General features: G+C 41.7%; 1 protein-coding gene and 1 pseudogene across 2 annotated transcripts; one reads left to right on the top strand and one right to left on the bottom strand.

Moving 5' to 3' along the window:
* Positions 1-1,365: 1,365 nt before the first annotated feature.
* Positions 1,366-4,794, bottom strand: LOC146674019 (tripartite motif-containing protein 16-like). The gene is made up of 2 exons (XM_085393106.1): positions 4,628-4,794; positions 1,366-3,919 (listed from the first exon to the last, which is right to left on the bottom strand). The coding sequence occupies exon 2, from the start codon at positions 3,621-3,623 to the stop codon at positions 1,950-1,952; it is 1,674 nt and encodes a 557-aa protein (XP_085249232.1). The 5' UTR covers positions 3,624-3,919; positions 4,628-4,794; the 3' UTR covers positions 1,366-1,949.
* A 5,585-nt stretch (positions 4,795-10,379) lies between these two features.
* Positions 10,380-14,435, top strand: LOC146674020 (uncharacterized; annotated as a pseudogene). The gene is made up of 2 exons (XR_014909029.1): positions 10,380-12,246; positions 13,367-14,435. The product of XR_014909029.1 is annotated as an uncharacterized LOC146674020 (transcript).
* Positions 14,436-16,261: the final 1,826 nt, after the last annotated feature.

The raw sequence follows: 16,261 nt of genomic DNA on the forward strand, positions 1-16,261 counted from the left end.
AGGCACAATCCAGCACATAACAGCAGGGTGCAAGATGCTAGCAGGCAAGGCATACATGGAACGCCATAACCAAGTGGCCGGCATAGTGTACAGGAACATCTGTGCCGAGTATAACCTGGAAGTCCCGAGGTCAAAATGGGAGATGCCCCCAAGGGTGGTGGAGAATGACCGAGCTAAGATCCTGTGGGACTTCCAGATACAGACGGACAAAATGGTGGTGGCTAACCAACCGGACATAGTGGTGGTAGACAAACAGAAGAAGACGGCCGTAGTGATCGATGTAGCGGTTCCGAATGACAGCAATATCAGGAAGAAGGAACACGAGAAGCTGGAGAAATACCAAGGGCTCAGAGAAGAGCTCGAGAGGATGTGGAGGGTGAAGGTAACGGTGGTCCCCGTGGTAATCGGAGCACTAGGTGCGGTGACTCCCAAGATAGGCGAGTGGCTCCAGCAGATCCCGGGAACAACATCGGAGATCTCTGTCCAGAAGAGCGCAGTCCTGGGAACAGCTAAGATACTGCGCAGGACCCTCAAGCTCCCAGGCCTCTGGTAGAGGACCCGAGCTTGAAGGATAAACCGCCCGCAGGGGCGTGCTGGGTGTTTTTATATATACATACACATACATACACATCCTTTCTTGGTTGACACTTGCACTAAAAAAATGACCATACATACATACCAGTACATATAATGGTCAGGGATCAACATGAACCTGTCTTCTCTAGTTGACTTTAATCAACTCTGCAGTGGCTCCAAGTCCATAAAGAAAAAGTGCAGCATAGAGCAGCTGAGTCATTCTTTGTCTTGTTAATAAACTCAGGGCACTTGCTAATGTGGTGTTCAGGTGAGCAGCAATATGCACATGCTGCCTTAGCTGTTATGATGGGTTGTGCTGCCTGTACAGGATGGGATGCATTTGTCCCATGTAATATTGTTGTGAGTGGAGAGGTGTACTTACGGGCAGGTCGTGGCTGGTTAAAGGATGAGACAGGACTGTCCTTTCTTGGTTGACACTTGCACTCTATTTGCAACCAGGACGAGAACAAAGGTAAGTCATACATCATATCTCCTTGTTTCCTATAAATGTGCCGTTTGAAGCAAGTAGAATTTGACAACCCACTACAGCAACTACAGAATAAAACCACTAACCAGACTGATGACAGATTTCAAACATGCTGAATATGAAGAGTAGTATAATGTAAACTCACATGATTATCAGCCATAAGAACAAATTTAGATTTATATTGATGATATATAAGGTATATAAATGTTAGTACAGTGTTATGGTCTGTCTAGGCGTGGCAAGACCATAACATAAGAGTGATCCATCCCCATCTGATCCAAAGCAGCACATCACGCAATTAATACTTTTTGACAGTGATTTATTTACAATGAGTGAATTTAGAAACAAAGGAAGGGAGATTATTATAACTTCGAACCTAAGGACAAAATAACAAACAGAAGGGAGCCTATCTCAGGGATAAATCAAACTTACCTATTCAAAAGAATTAAACCAAACCACAACGACTTACCTCCCTAACTAACAAAAACAGGAGAAAACTGTAATCAAACAAAAAGGCGGTCCACCCGTACATGCTCCTGCATTAAACAAACATTACTATACAGTAAACACACAGTCTGCCAGTTGGGATGGGCCGAGGATGAATGACTGGCCGTCCAGGGGGGTGTCTTCTTATATGCTGCCTCCTGGTCATTAGCCAATCGGTACGAACAGTCCCACTGGATGCACCAATCATGGAGAGGCACCTGCACACTCAGATTTGAATATTAAAATTACGACAACAGTCGTAACAAAAGTTTGAATCAGTCCAACATTATTTTCACACATCAATGGACCACTGAACTTCTCAGCTTCTAAAATGTAAAGCCTCATTTAGAAACTACACAAGTACATATAATGGTCAGGGATCAACATGAACCTGTCTTCTCTATTTGACTTTAATCAACTCTGCAGTGGCTCCAAGTCCATAAAGAAAAAGTCCAGCATAGAGCGGCTGAGTGAATGTGGTCTGGACTCTGTGGAGGAGAGTCATGGTTTCAGAGACGCTGTAGAAAGACAGAATACCTGCTCTGTGATCCAGGTACACTCCTACTCTGGTGGACGGAGGACCTGAGAGGTGAGTTTGGACATTGTTATGGCGAAATTTATTATTGTCTGTGTACCAATATAATGCCCAAGATTTGTCGTTGCGTCCAAAGAAACATTCATTCACTCTCCCTACTCTGCCGATGTTCTTGTATGTGACTGCTATACAAACTCCTCCCCATCCCCACTCCACCTCCCAGTAACAACGTCCAGTCAGACTCTCTCTACTCAGGACCTGATAACATCCTGTGAATCTGTCTGGATGATCAGAATAAGACTGTTGTTGTTCCATAAATGTTACTTTTCTGTTCCCTTCAGATAATAATAGATGTGTGTGAGTTGTGTTTGGATCCAGTGTGATTTCACATGAATATTTTAAGAATCCAGCTCTGGTCTTTGGCTCTGCTGGTGACAGTAAAACATCCTCTTCAGTGACTGTCAGTGAGATGTTTGTCCATTCCTCTCTCAGAATGTCCTGTAGTTTATCTCTGGTCTCTGACACAGCTGCTGTCACATCCTCAAAGTAGCTCAGAGGACGAATATTGATGCTGGATGAGTGTGTAGACTCACTGAGTGCTGACAGTGAGGGGTAGTTGTGTAGAAACTGGTTGTGATCCTCTGTGTGTGAGAGCTGCTCCAGCTCGCCGTCTTTCCTCTTCAGCTCAGCGATCTCCTGCTCCAGCTTCTCCTGAAGCTCTTTGACTCGACTCACTTCAGTTTCCTGCTGGGATCTGACCTTCTTCTTCATATTGGATCTTCTTTTCTGGATGAGACGGATCAGCTCAGTGAACATCTTCTCACTGTCCTCCACTGCTTTATCAGCAGAGCCATTGATGGCCTCCACCTCCTGTTGAAGCAGCTTCACATCTTTCTCTCGCTCCTGGATTCTCTGCTGGATGTTTAGTCGTCTCACCTCGAGCTCCTTCTGCTTCTCAGTCCTTTCTGCTGCAGCTGGGACTGTTTCATGGCCTTTATGTTCATCCATCGTGCAGAGATAACAGATATTCTGCTGATCAGTACGACAGAAAATCTTCATCACCTCATCATGACGAGAGCAGATGTTCTCCTGGAGCTTCTTGGAGGGGGCCACCAGCTTGTGTTTCTTTAACGGAGCTGCATCATAGTGAGGTTGGAGGTGTTTCTCACAGTAAGAGGCCAGACAGACTAAACAGGACTTGATGGCTTTCAGCTTCCTCCCAGTGCAGACATCACAGGCCACATCTTCAGGTCCAGCATAGCAGTGATCAGCTGGAGCAGCTTGGAGTCCAGTCTTCTTCAGCTGCTCCACTAAAGCTGCTAACATGGTGTTTTTCTCCAGGACAGGCCTCGGTGTGAAAGTCTTCCTGCACTGAGGGCAGCTGTGGATTCCCTTCCTGTCCTCTTCATCAAAGTGGGTTTTAATACAGTTCCTGCAGTAGCTGTGTCCACAGGGAATAGTCACCGGATTTATCAGTAGATCCAAACAGATGGAACAAGAGAAGGTTTCTCGGTCCAGCTGAACTCCTTTCTGTGCCATTTCTCCTCTCAGTGTCAGTGACTGTGTGAGTTTCTCTTCCTTATAACTGAAACTAGTCTGAGCTCTGATCTCAAAATGTGAATGGAGCCTGTCAGCTCTTACACATCACCACATGTTGACTGCATGTCAGAATGATAGAAGTGATACAGACGATGGTATCAGATCCACATTAACGTGATGGTATCAATACTTTAGTTTGTGTCTCTCCTTTAACTTAAGTCCGCTTCATCAAACAGCACCTCTCTTCTTCTTCAGATCTTAATGGCATTTGGCAAACACAGATCCATTTTCATCACCTGTGCAGACAAGGGTAAAGCAGTGAAAAGGAAAAAAGAAAATCTTTGAATCAATCAATTACACAATTGGCCTGACAAATTCCTTCCAATTCTAGCAAACTGTTGCATCCAGTAATATGTGTTTTACTGATTTGATTGTTTTCCTAACCAATGTTTCCAAGACAAGTGAGAATCAACAGACACCCCAACATAAAACTGCCAGTCCTTTACTCAGGACATGATATGTGCAATTTAGACATTTTTCATCTTTAAATCACGTCCTCACAGTGAAACTTTTGTCATTCTCTTTAATAAGAAAGAAACAAGTAATCTGAGCTGCTTTGATACTTACAGCATCTCCGTGGTGGGGGGAGGCCTAATCTCATAGCTAATTTATCCACATCTTACTTGGCTCATCAAACATAATAACAACAGACAAGCCGTCACATTTCTCGCTATAATATGCATTTTAAAACAGAACTTTTGTCCCCGTTTCTGTTTTCTTTTTTCTATTTCAGGTACTCCGGATAAAACCCCACAGACGCTCTTTTGTTGTCGGGCAGCAGACTGTGGAGTCCATTAACGCTTATTTGACTGAGTCGTGTCTTTATCTTGTTGAAACACATCTCTACAAACACTCATCAGAGAGCCGTTTCTCAGTATTTTAGCACTCTTCATCTCCCTACAGGCGTATTTATCGCTGTTGTTGCTAAATCTGGTTCCACTCACCGAGCCGAAGAGTTTTTCTTCTTGGGCCATTTTTTTATACTTTACATCCCTCTTCGTGTCTCGTTGTCACGGTTACACTGCCCATTTTCTCCACATTACAGATTTCATTTTGCTCTTATTGTGGTTTTCGCCTCGTTTAACTTCGTCGTCGTCGTCGTCGTTTCTTGGCGGTTAGCAAACAACGACGTGGCGCATTACCGCCACCAAGTGGCTTGGAGTGTGGACTAGCGTTAGCTCATAGCAAACAATCAAATAAATAATACAGTTTATTATTGTTGTTGTTGTTGTTGTTATCATCATCATCATCAACAACAACAACAACAACAACAACAACAACAACAACAATAATAATGCTAGAATAAAACACATAACACAACGTTGACAAAAGAAGAGCAATAAACACAAAAGCACAAGATAAAATGAACAAACAGTGGGTTCACAGTGAATATGCAGATTTGAACAGATGGGTTTTGAGTCTTGATTTAAACTGGGGGAGCAAACCAATGTTTCTTATATCTGGGGGCAGAGAGTTCCACAGCCTGGGAGCAGAGCAACTAAAAGCTCTGCTTCCCGTGGTGGTGAGGCCATAAGAAGACACAGAAAGCTGGATAGAAAAAGAAGATCGAAGTGAACGGGCAGAAGAGGTAGTGCTTAACAGGTCAGAGAGGTAAGGAGGAGCAAGGTTATGAAGGGCCTTGACGGTGAGCAGAAGAAGTTTGTATATTATCCGGAAGGACCCAGTGAAGTTTAGTGAATTTTGAACCAGTTGAAGCTTATGGGGGGATTTTGGAGGAAGACCCTGGAAGAGAAAATTACAGTAGTCAATGCGGGAGGTAATTAGACTAGGACAAGAATGGATGTAGACTGGGTGGAAAGAGAAGGACGTAATCTGTTGATATTGCGTAGATGGAAATAGGCAGAACGAGATTATTGATGTGAGATTTAAAGGAAAGTGAACTGTCTAGGATGACACCAAGGCTCTTAACCTGAGGAGAAAGGAAAACTGTGGAGTTATCAATAAGCAGATAGAAATGATTTGCATTCAAAAGGTTGAATTTAGTGCCAATAAGGAGGATTTCAGTTTTATCCTCATTTAGCTTAAGAAAATTAGAGCTGAACCAGGATTTTAAGTCAGGCATTCTGTAAAAGAAGAAAGTGGGAGGGAGGACGGATGGATGTCAGAGATGCTGAGAGAGGAAAGTCTGCTTAGAAGGACAGAGTGAGAGATGAGATCACTGAGGAAGACAGGTTCAGGGGGGCGGTATACAGTAGCTAAGATGGTGCGAATAGGTCCAGTCAGACCAAATTCAGACCAAACACATGGGTCAGCCACACGAGTAAAAATAGGACCGTAATTTCCTAGCATGTACAAAAGAAAATGACTGTAGTCATTGTCAAAGAGATTGTTAAAAGTTTGAAAATAGTTGCCGTCTAATTTTTAAATGGCGATAGATTGCCAACTGAATGACACTTTACTGACCATCTATTTGAATTCTTGTTATATTCTTATACAGCAACATATATGTGATTTTTTATGTGTTAGCAAAGTTAATTGATAGATAATACAAGTATTTGCTAAAATGACCCCAACTGTAGGCAGATTTTAGACTGACAGCAGATATTATCGACAGCTTAATAATCTAATTTTCCAGCAAAAACAAAAAAACAACTCAAGTGAGGGAACTTTACCTTAGTGCACAAAACAGATACTGACAACATTTAGATTTAAGGACATAATTTGCAGCTGGAAATAAATGTGATAAATAGCAATATGCTCATATTGCAAAATGTTAAAAACTAATAGCAATAATATAGCATTGTGAGTGAAATATTGTGATGAAATTCGTTATTATGGCTGATAATGTGAGTTTAATTTATACTGGTATTTATATTCTTTAAATGTCTCAGCAGCAATCAAAATAATAACTATTATTATTTTAAAGAAATCTGAATCTGAACATATTTCAAAGCTTCAAAGTGAGTTCTTCATACATGATACGTGACAAACATTGACACACATTTCACTTAACATTAAGCCGCTGTGCTTAAATAACATGGATCTCACAAAGGCCAGCACTGTTAAAATAGAGCATGGAAAGGGCCAGTGTGCATCTAATGTGTTACATTTTTGCAGTCAAAGTATTTTACTGAATATATTTTAATGTATTGATTCTAATTATTTCAACTTTATTTCATTTCCACTATATTTGTCTTGTATACATTGTAATTTGCACTCTCTAGTGGTGGAAAGATAAAGCTCCATGGAGCATTGAAGCTTTTATCTATTTGCTTCGTTCATGGACTGAAGCTTTACGATGCTTTATTTGCTCTTTTGTGCCATCAAGTGGACAATAAATGTAAAACAGGCAGAGTGATTATAACGACACTCTGTGAGGTATCGTAATGAATAAATGAATGAATTATGTTTGTGATGCCAATATATAAATTGTGAACATATTAACTCTGTGTGTGTCTACATGGTACAATGGAGGGTTCAAAAGGGAAACTGAAACCAAAATGGCGGGAAGGTTTTGCACTTGTGCTACTAGGGACATAATGTAACACCTAAAATAAGAGCAGTATTTTAATCATTTCAAGCAACAAAAGTTTATACAAGTTGGAATTTACGTTTTTCTGTCCTTTCTAATACTCTAGATGTTTCCAGTGTTTGGTTGACCCAGCTATGTTTGAACCTCCACTGTTGTGTCCGCAGGTCTGCGGTATTCAAATGATGGGACAGTTTTCTACAATTACATTATTAGAATACATCAATTTACCTTGAGTCACAAGGGTGACAAGTCTGTGTGTGTGTGTGTGTGTGTGTGTGTGTGTGTGTGTGTGTGTGTGTGTGTGTGTGTGTGTGTGTGTGTGTGTGAGAGAGAGAGAGAGAGAGAGAGAGAGAGGTATCAGGAAGTGAAATAAGAACAGAAGTCGATGGCGGGAGAAAGAGCGGTGGTGAAAAAAGTTCAACAAGAGGCGAAAACACACACACACACACACACACACACACACACACACACACACACACACACACACACACACACACACACACACACACAAACAGAGGAGGGGGGAGGGTCCACGAGAGGTTTGACCGGCAGGTCTGCGAAGGGACCGGAAACAGCAGAGCGACGTGACGTTTCAGGAAGTGAAATAAGAACAGAAGTCGATGGCGGGAGAGAAGAGCGGGGGTGAAAAAAAGGTCAAACAAGAGGGGAAAATACAAAAAAAACAAACAGTGAAAGTAAATCTGTAATGTGGATGAAACGGACAGTGAGCGCAATGTAACCGTGACAACGAGACACGAGGACGGATTTAAGTCGAGGTTAAAAAACTGTCTCCAGAAGAAAAAGTCTTCGGCTCGGTGAGTGGAACCAGTTTCAGCTACAACGGCGATAAATAAGCATGCAGGGAGGTTAAGAGTGATATAATACTGAGGAACGGCTCTCTGATGAGTGTTTGTAGGGATGTGGTTCAGCAAGGTAAAGACACTCGACTGAGTCTAGTAAATGGAAAGGAGGTGCAGTTTGGGCAAAGTGTTCAAGCAGTAGGTAGAATGACAATGTGGTGGAAAAAGTGACAAGATGGTGATAAAGTGGCTGAAGTGATAACGAGCTCAGCATAGACAGGAAAACATGACAAACATCATGTGGAATCAGCTCATTGTTATTGTTATTAATATTTTTACTTCAGCTGGGGTAATTGATGGATGAAGGAAATAAGTTCCACTGAATTACAACAAGTAGATAGGAAAATAAGATATGTGTTACTATATAAGCTATGGGACAGATTTATGAAGCAGGACAGATTATTGTGACGCAGCAGTTGCAGTGAGATTTAGAAACATTGTACTGTAATTTATTTAGAAGCGTGAAGCCAGTTCACTTGAGTAAAGAACAGCTCAAAAACCAACCGATCTGATGAGGGAAACAGTGATGGCCTACTAGCTAAATCAAGATGTGACCCTGTGAACGACTTCCCTAAACCTGCAGTCCAGCAGTTCATCTAAACAAAAGGCACCTAGACTAAAACAGATGTACTTGTGTTTGCTATACCATAAAACAATAAAAGAAGGTACGAGCTCTTCTTGTGACTCCAGGATCTGAGTGTGAATGCCAGAACACTCTGGAAGACACACAGTCTTTGCAAACTACTAAGGATCACACATCCTATCACTACACAATCAATTATTCACCTCTAAGCATATATGGTTTTATTTTTCTAAGCATAAATGACAATCAACAATATAAACCTGACAGACTTGAATGGCCCGTATTTGTGAGAAACACAAACTAAAGTACTGATCCCTTCACGTTAGTGTGGGTCTTATACCAATATGTCTGTATCATTTGTATCGATCCGCCCAGCCCCAGCCTCAGCAGCAATGAGTTCAGCTCAGTATCTGAGAGAGTTCATCAAGGAGAGACTAACTGCTGTTTGTGAAGAAATCTTCTCAGAGGTTCAAAAAACCATCGTCCAGTATGAGGAGGAGATCAACCGTCAGCACAGACTGCTGGATATCAGCTGGACACCCGACAGAAACTCACACATCATAGGTATGGACATGTTTTTAACTCTGTGCTGTTCAAGCTCAGATTCTTCAGTGTGACTGACTTTACTAGAAGAAGTTAAACTGGGTATTTATCAGTGCTGTGGGTCAGTGTCCAGTGATGGTAAATGGCCTGCATTTGTATAGCGCTTTTCTAGTCCATAGGACCCCAAAGCGCTTTACACTACATTCAGTCATTCACCCATTCACACACTGGCGATAGCCACATTGTAGCCACAGCTGCCCTGGGGCGCACTGACAGAGGCGAGGCTGCCGGACACAGGCGCACACCGGGCCCTCTGACCGCCACCAGTAGGCAAACATGGGGTTAGTATCTTGCCCAAGGATATTTGCAGCATGCAGCCAGGAGGCAGCCTGGGATCGAACCACCGACCTTCTGATTAGTGGCTGACCTGCTCTGCCACCTGAGCTACAGCCACCCTGACGGACTATGTTGGACTGGTGCAGGTCCATGGTCACTGCTAGATTAGGTGTTGTGCTGTTTGGAATAACACTACCCTCAGCCGTGGTGAGAATATCCAGAATAAATCTAAACTAGTTTATATCATTGCACAAAACCAGATTTCAATAAATGATTAAATATGTTGACCGAAGTTTTCTGCAGTTAAATTTAAATATAGTTAACGAAAGCTCCTTTTTTGATTGACATATTTTGATTCATTTATTTAAAGTGTTTGTCGAACAGATTCCACTGTTGAGTTCATCGAGTGTCAGTTTTCCTCTCCAAGCACTGAGACAGAGCAGTAAAGATAAAGGTAGATCTCAGATATACAATACACATTTAACTAAAAGTTGTTACCAGACTGCTCCGAAGTGGATGACCTGTTAGGAGGCAGTAACAGAGGAGGTTCATGGCTGTGGTGAAGGAGGACATGCAGAGAGTTAGTGTGAAAGCGGAGCGTGCTAGAGATAAGATAAGATAAGAGATAAGATAGAACTTTATTAATCCCTCGGGTGGGTTCCTCTGGGAAATTCGACTTCCAAAAAGCACAGCAACGACCGAAGTTACAGTTACAGAATTGTTATATATATATATATATACACACACACACACACACACACACACACACACACACACACACACACACACATATATATATATATATATAAATACAGAGACAAATATAAATAAAATATACAAAGGGGATAAATAGAATAAATAGGAATAAAAAATAAAAAAATACAAGTGAATTGCACATTTCAAGTATTGAGTCTATTGCACTGTTGACTATTTACAAAAAGTATTGCACAAGGTATTGCACAGTGAAGTGAAGAGGCACTACAGCTTAGTTGTTCCCCCCTCCTTTGTCCTCCTGTTTCCCCTCCCTCTCCCCTCCAGAGAGGAGTTAAACAGTCTGATGGCGTGTGGGACAAAGGAGTTTTTAAGTCTGTTAGTTCTTGTCTTTGGGAGAAGCAACCTGTCACTGAACAGACTCTTCTGGTTGTTAATGGCCGTGTGCAGAGGATGCCCAGCATTGTTCATAATGTCCATCAGTTTCTTTAATGTCCTTTTCTCTGCCACTGTCACCAGAGTGTCCAGCTTCATGCCGACCACAGAGCCAGCCCTCCTGATCAGTTTCTCCAGCCTGGATGAGTCCCTCTTTGCTGTGCTGCTCCCCCAGCACACCACAGCATAGAAAAGTACTCCAGCAACCACCGACTGGTAAAACATCCTCAGGAGCTTCCTGCAGATGTTAAAAGACCTCAGCCTCCTGAGGAAGTACAGTCGGCTTTGGGCTTTTTTATACAGGTGCTCTGTGTTGCATGACCAGTCCAGTTTATTGTCCACCCACAGCCCGAGGTACTTGTACTTGTTGACCACCTCCACCTCCTCCCCCTCTATCTGAACCGGCAGTGGACCTGCTCTAGACCTCCCGAAGTCCACAACCAGTTCCTTAGTCTTTGAGGTGTTGAGTTGCAGGTGGTTTGTGTGACTCCATGCGACAAAGTTCCTCACCAGACTTCTGTACTCCTCTTCTTGATCATCCCAGATACACCCCATGATGGCCGTGTCATCTGCAAACTTCTGAATATGGCATAATTCAGAGTTGTAGCAGAAGTCAGAGGTGTACAGGGTGAAGAGAAGAGGGGACAGCACAGTTCCCTGTGCTGCTGACCACAGTGTCAGACGTGATGTCCTTCAGCCTGACGTACTGTGGTCTGTCGGTGAGGTAGTCGGAGATCCAAGCGACCAGGCAGGGGTCCACCTCCATCTTGTTCAGTTTTTCCTGAAGCATACAGGGCCGGATGGTATTAAAGGCACTGGAAAAGTCAAGAAACAGGATCCTGACCGTGCCTTTTCCCCCATCCAGGTGTGAGTGGGCTCTGTGTAGGAGGTACAGGATGGCATCCTCCACTCCGACACCCGCCTTGTATGCAAACTGTAGTGGGTCCTGGGCATGTTGTACCTGTGGTCGGAGGAAGTTGAGGAAGAGCCGCTCTAGAGTCTTCATAAGATGTGACGTCAGTGCCACCGGTCGGAAGTCATTCAGCTCATTGGGCCGGTTCTTTTTGGGGACCGGGACGATGCAGGATGTCTTCCATAGGGCGGGCACTCTCCCCAGTCGCAGACTGAGGTTGAAGACTCGTTGTAGCGGCTCCCCAAGTTCAGCAGCACACGCCTTGTTGTGGTGTGGTGCAGGCAGATGATCTCCTGTGGAGGCCACTAAAGGGGGCAACCTTTTAGGATGGCTGCCAAACGCACAAAGTTCTTTTGAAAAATAGTGTTTTCCGTTATTGTTCATCACATTAATGACCTTTTTATTGTGTTTCTTTTCTCCTCAAGACCCCCCACAACAACATGACTGTGAGGAAGAGGAGGGTCTGGATGAGCTGCAGGTCTGTAACCAGGAGAGGAACTCCAGTCTGGACCAGGAGGACCCAGAGCCTCCACAGATTAAAGAGGAACAGGAGGAGCTCTGCAGCAGTCAGGAGGGAGAGCAGCTTGGACTGAAGCAGGAGGCTGAAGGCATTATTGTCTGGACTGATGAAGAGCGACTCACACTGCTGGAGACCATCTAGAAACCAGAGTTAAAGTTGGATAGAATAGGTATGTAAAATTATTATTGCTTTTATATTATTAAAATGAATATGACTCATGTAGGATCCTAATCACAGGTTACAGGTTTTTTTTTTCCTTTTTAGAAGCACAGAAAGAATTAAAAGTCCAATCAGCATGAATGCATCTCTTTTCTCTTAACATGTAACATTAAACCTCCACTTGGTATAAGTCAAAGAAACTGACTTGAGTCTGTATGTGTATACAGTACCGTATCTTATATGTTGGAGCTATTTGTTCTTTATTTTTTTCATTTTAAAATTTGTTTAAAGTTTGTTGTTAGTTGACTTATATTTTGGGGTTTATTTACAAGTTTTATTTGTAGGTTAATACTTGTTTTAATGTTTGGTGTGGTTTTGGTGTTTACCTTGTTAAGTCAGTCAGTAAGAGCTGTAGGGCCATTTGTTTGTATAAATATAGAGACTGGTATTGGACCAGCATGCACTGGCCTAAGTTTTTTTTTTTGTTTTTTTTTTTGTTTTTTTTTTTTACCAGAGCAGGCGAAGCAGCAGCAGGAAGTAATAAAAAATGAATCTTGCTATTGCTTGCCAAACTGGACGAATAAGCCATAAAAACGCAACTTTCAAGTATGGATAGTGGACTGCTTTTGCCTGCGTACAAAATATTATCTCAGTGCAGTAGTAGCTTGTGGATTTGTAATTGTGGGATGCTTGGTTTGTCAAACAAAAGGAATTGCCACTACACTATATTTTAAAATACTTTGCACATATTTTATACTGTAGACAATAGCCCAGCAACCAGACCCTGAACTTCAACAGATAACAAACTGATGAGCAGTCAGGCCGAAGCCTCCATTTCTACCTGTTCATGTTTATAAAGTAAAATCACTATGACGACCACTTTAAAGTCTCTTTCTATTGGTTTTCATTTTTAATTTGTGTTTTCGGCTTTGTGCTCATACCTTAATACTAAGAGAAAGATCATATGTGTGTCCTTATTAGGATAGGGATTTGTGTTGGTGTGTGGCAAATTAGTAGAAAATGGATTTCAGGTCATTTTCACAGAGAAATGTGAAAGTAATGAGAATATTCAGAGTTTACAAAATATTTTCACCCGTTTTTCTATCATTTTTCTCCGTTTGTCTCTTCAGACCCCACACAGCAGCAGGTCTGTGACCAGGAGGACCCAGAGCCTCTACACATTAAAGAGGAACAGGAGGAGCTCTGCAGCAGTCAGGAGGGAGAGCAGCTTGGACTGAAGCAGGAGACTGAACAAAAACTAAGCAGTGAGCAGCTCCTTTCTCACAGCTCTCCTGAAGCAGAGAGCCAAGAAGATAAAACAGGTCACGATCAGAGAGTAGACGACACTCCTGCATCAGACAGTCAGAGTAAAACTGAAACAAAGACAAATGTTCTAACATGTGACAATTGTGGAAAAACGTTCAACTCTGAATCCGATCTGACTACACATCGGAGAGTTCACACACGTAAAAAATCATGTTGTTGTTGTTGGACCTGTAGGACAAACTTCTGTCAGTTCTTGAAACTTCACACAGGTAAGAAATCACATCCTTGTAGCACCTGTGGGAAGGAATTAGTTTCAAAGTCAGCACTAGAAGCTCACATAAGAACTCACACAGGTGAGAAGCCGTTTTCTTGTAGTACCTGTGGAAAGAAATTCAATCGGAGCACACACTTAAAGAGACACATAAGAAAAATTCATAATGCTTGAAATATTCATGCTTCCAAAGTGTGAGACAGCTTTGAGTCGTAGCAGTGTGTGGGTGGTAGAGCTCACTAACCAGAAGTCAAATCGCTGCACTGATTTAAATAAATGTAGAAACTGATGTTTTGACTCTTACAATCTTTTCACATTTGTGACCTTAATCTGGTCAGTCCTTGAGTATGGGTGCATAGTTTTATGTTTTATGATAAGTGTGGTTTGGATGATCCTGTGGCTGGACTCCAGAGTTGGATCAGTTTGGCAGCGACTGTAGTTGTAATGGCTCTGCTAACGTATCCAGAATTGAAGACGTGTTCCAGTTTTTTGTTCGATACTGAAATAAATATGTGTGTTGAGGAAAAAGTCTGGGTGTTTTCTTTTGTTAAAAAAAAGAGAGAGAGAAAACAGTCTTAGAGGAACTATTTGTACACAGAATGTGCTCGTTTTTATTGAAAATGTAACCACTAGGTGGCAGTGTTTCATGAGACAGAGTTAGTGTAGCTGCCCTTGCGCTTATTTGAGCTAGTTGCTAGAAGTTGCTAAATGTCATTGACTTTCTGTGGTTTCTGGTTGTTAGTGATTAGCAAAATTACTTCATGAAACCAGGTCCACGGGGACACCTGCTGGCCAATTTTGTTATCGCTACATGTTGTAGATGCTGTTCTGTGAAACAATGATTCAGATAAGCCCAGCACAATTTTAAACAAAGTTCCTTACTACACCAGGCGATCAGTAATTACGATCAACAGAACACAGGGTTCCAACTGTTTTTGGATTCAGTTGGCTTTGGTTTTTGATCACAACCCACAAAGTTTGGTTGACATTTATAATTTCTAGTTCTACAACATCATCACAAGCATCAGTTCTACACTCTCAGCCAAAGGTAAACGCTGGCATAGCATTAGGTTCTAGTTTAAATTAATTAAAAAACATATATTGAAATGGAAAAAAAGACAAAATATGCTCTCCTCCTATATAAAAAAAGTAACGTTTGTTATATTTTCATGGGCTTATTCTGACCAATCATAATAGTCCATTTCACATACATTTTAAAATAATTCTCTGTTGACAAGCGTCTGTCATCATCTATATGACAGAAATCACAGAATACGATTATTTATTTAATTACACTTCTAGTGATTCTAATGTTTAAGAAACTACATTTGTCTGCGCAATCTACAGCAAAGTAAGAGAGACAGTTTTCTTTTGCACATGCTCGTGTAATATGTCATTTTACAGAGTAATGCAAAAGTAATCAGTGTTGGGAAGGTTACTTTTAAAATGTATTTGACTACAGATTACTGAATACATGCCCCAAAATGTATTCCGTTACGTTACTCTGAGTAACGTAATGGAATACATTGGATTACTTAATGTATTATCATGCTTTTTACAACTACATGAATGTACTCTTGCTGTGTGATTTTTTTTTTTTTTTTTTTTTTTTACTATTACTGAAGGTTACTCGTTATACCAATACCAACTAGATTTTTAAATCCTAATATAAAATGAGTAACAGTAGGGTGGACATTAGGTAAGCCTGCACTTTTTGCAGTGATCTCGTATAGAAAACTATTCCGTGCGTATATAAACAGGTCCGCAGCTCCGAACCGTAGTAAAGGGACCTCTGGCTAATAGGTCGACTTCCGTGTCAGGCCGAAAACTATCTTTACTTGTTTGGGTCAACTTTGCCCAGCGAGACAGAGAGAGGCGTTGAAAGGCTGCTCCAAAAGAACTTATTGTTTCGAGAGAAAAAAACACGAGCGCAGCGTACAGTCGAGTCTTAATAGCTTACTTACAACTGGGCTTGTCAGGCTCTCTTCTTGGCTGCAGTGGTTATTATGATATTTACATGCTTCCATCTCCCGTTTCTGCTCGGTGACAACTCCTTTTTCTCCCTCCCTCGCTCACAGACACATAACGGGTATGGCAGTCCATTCTCCCTCAGCATGGACTACACTACCCATGAGGCCACATTCTTTAGAGCATTGCCTGTAACACTCTGCCTATTGCCTTCAATTAAAAATCAAAATTAAATATTTTTTGAATAATAATTTGTAAAAATATTTCATCAGGTCATTATGAGGGCCACAAGTAGAGGTGACATGAGCCACGAGATTGAGACACAGGCATACAGCCTCTTAATACATGTTTTGTTTGGTTTCCACCACCATGGAATTACCAAAAATAGAGAGGGTAGAGACTAACATATGAAACAGGAAAAGACCCCGTGTAATCCATTTATTTCAACAAAGTAACTGTATTCTGAATACCACCCTTTTAAACGGTAACTGTAACGGAATACAGTTACTCATATTCTGTA

The sequence above is a fragment of the Rhamphochromis longiceps genome, linkage group LG3 (genome assembly GCF_057381845.1).
Source record: "Rhamphochromis longiceps isolate RC_006_pf linkage group LG3, R_longiceps_female_GT1.1, whole genome shotgun sequence".
NCBI lineage: Eukaryota > Metazoa > Chordata > Actinopteri > Cichliformes > Cichlidae > Rhamphochromis > Rhamphochromis longiceps.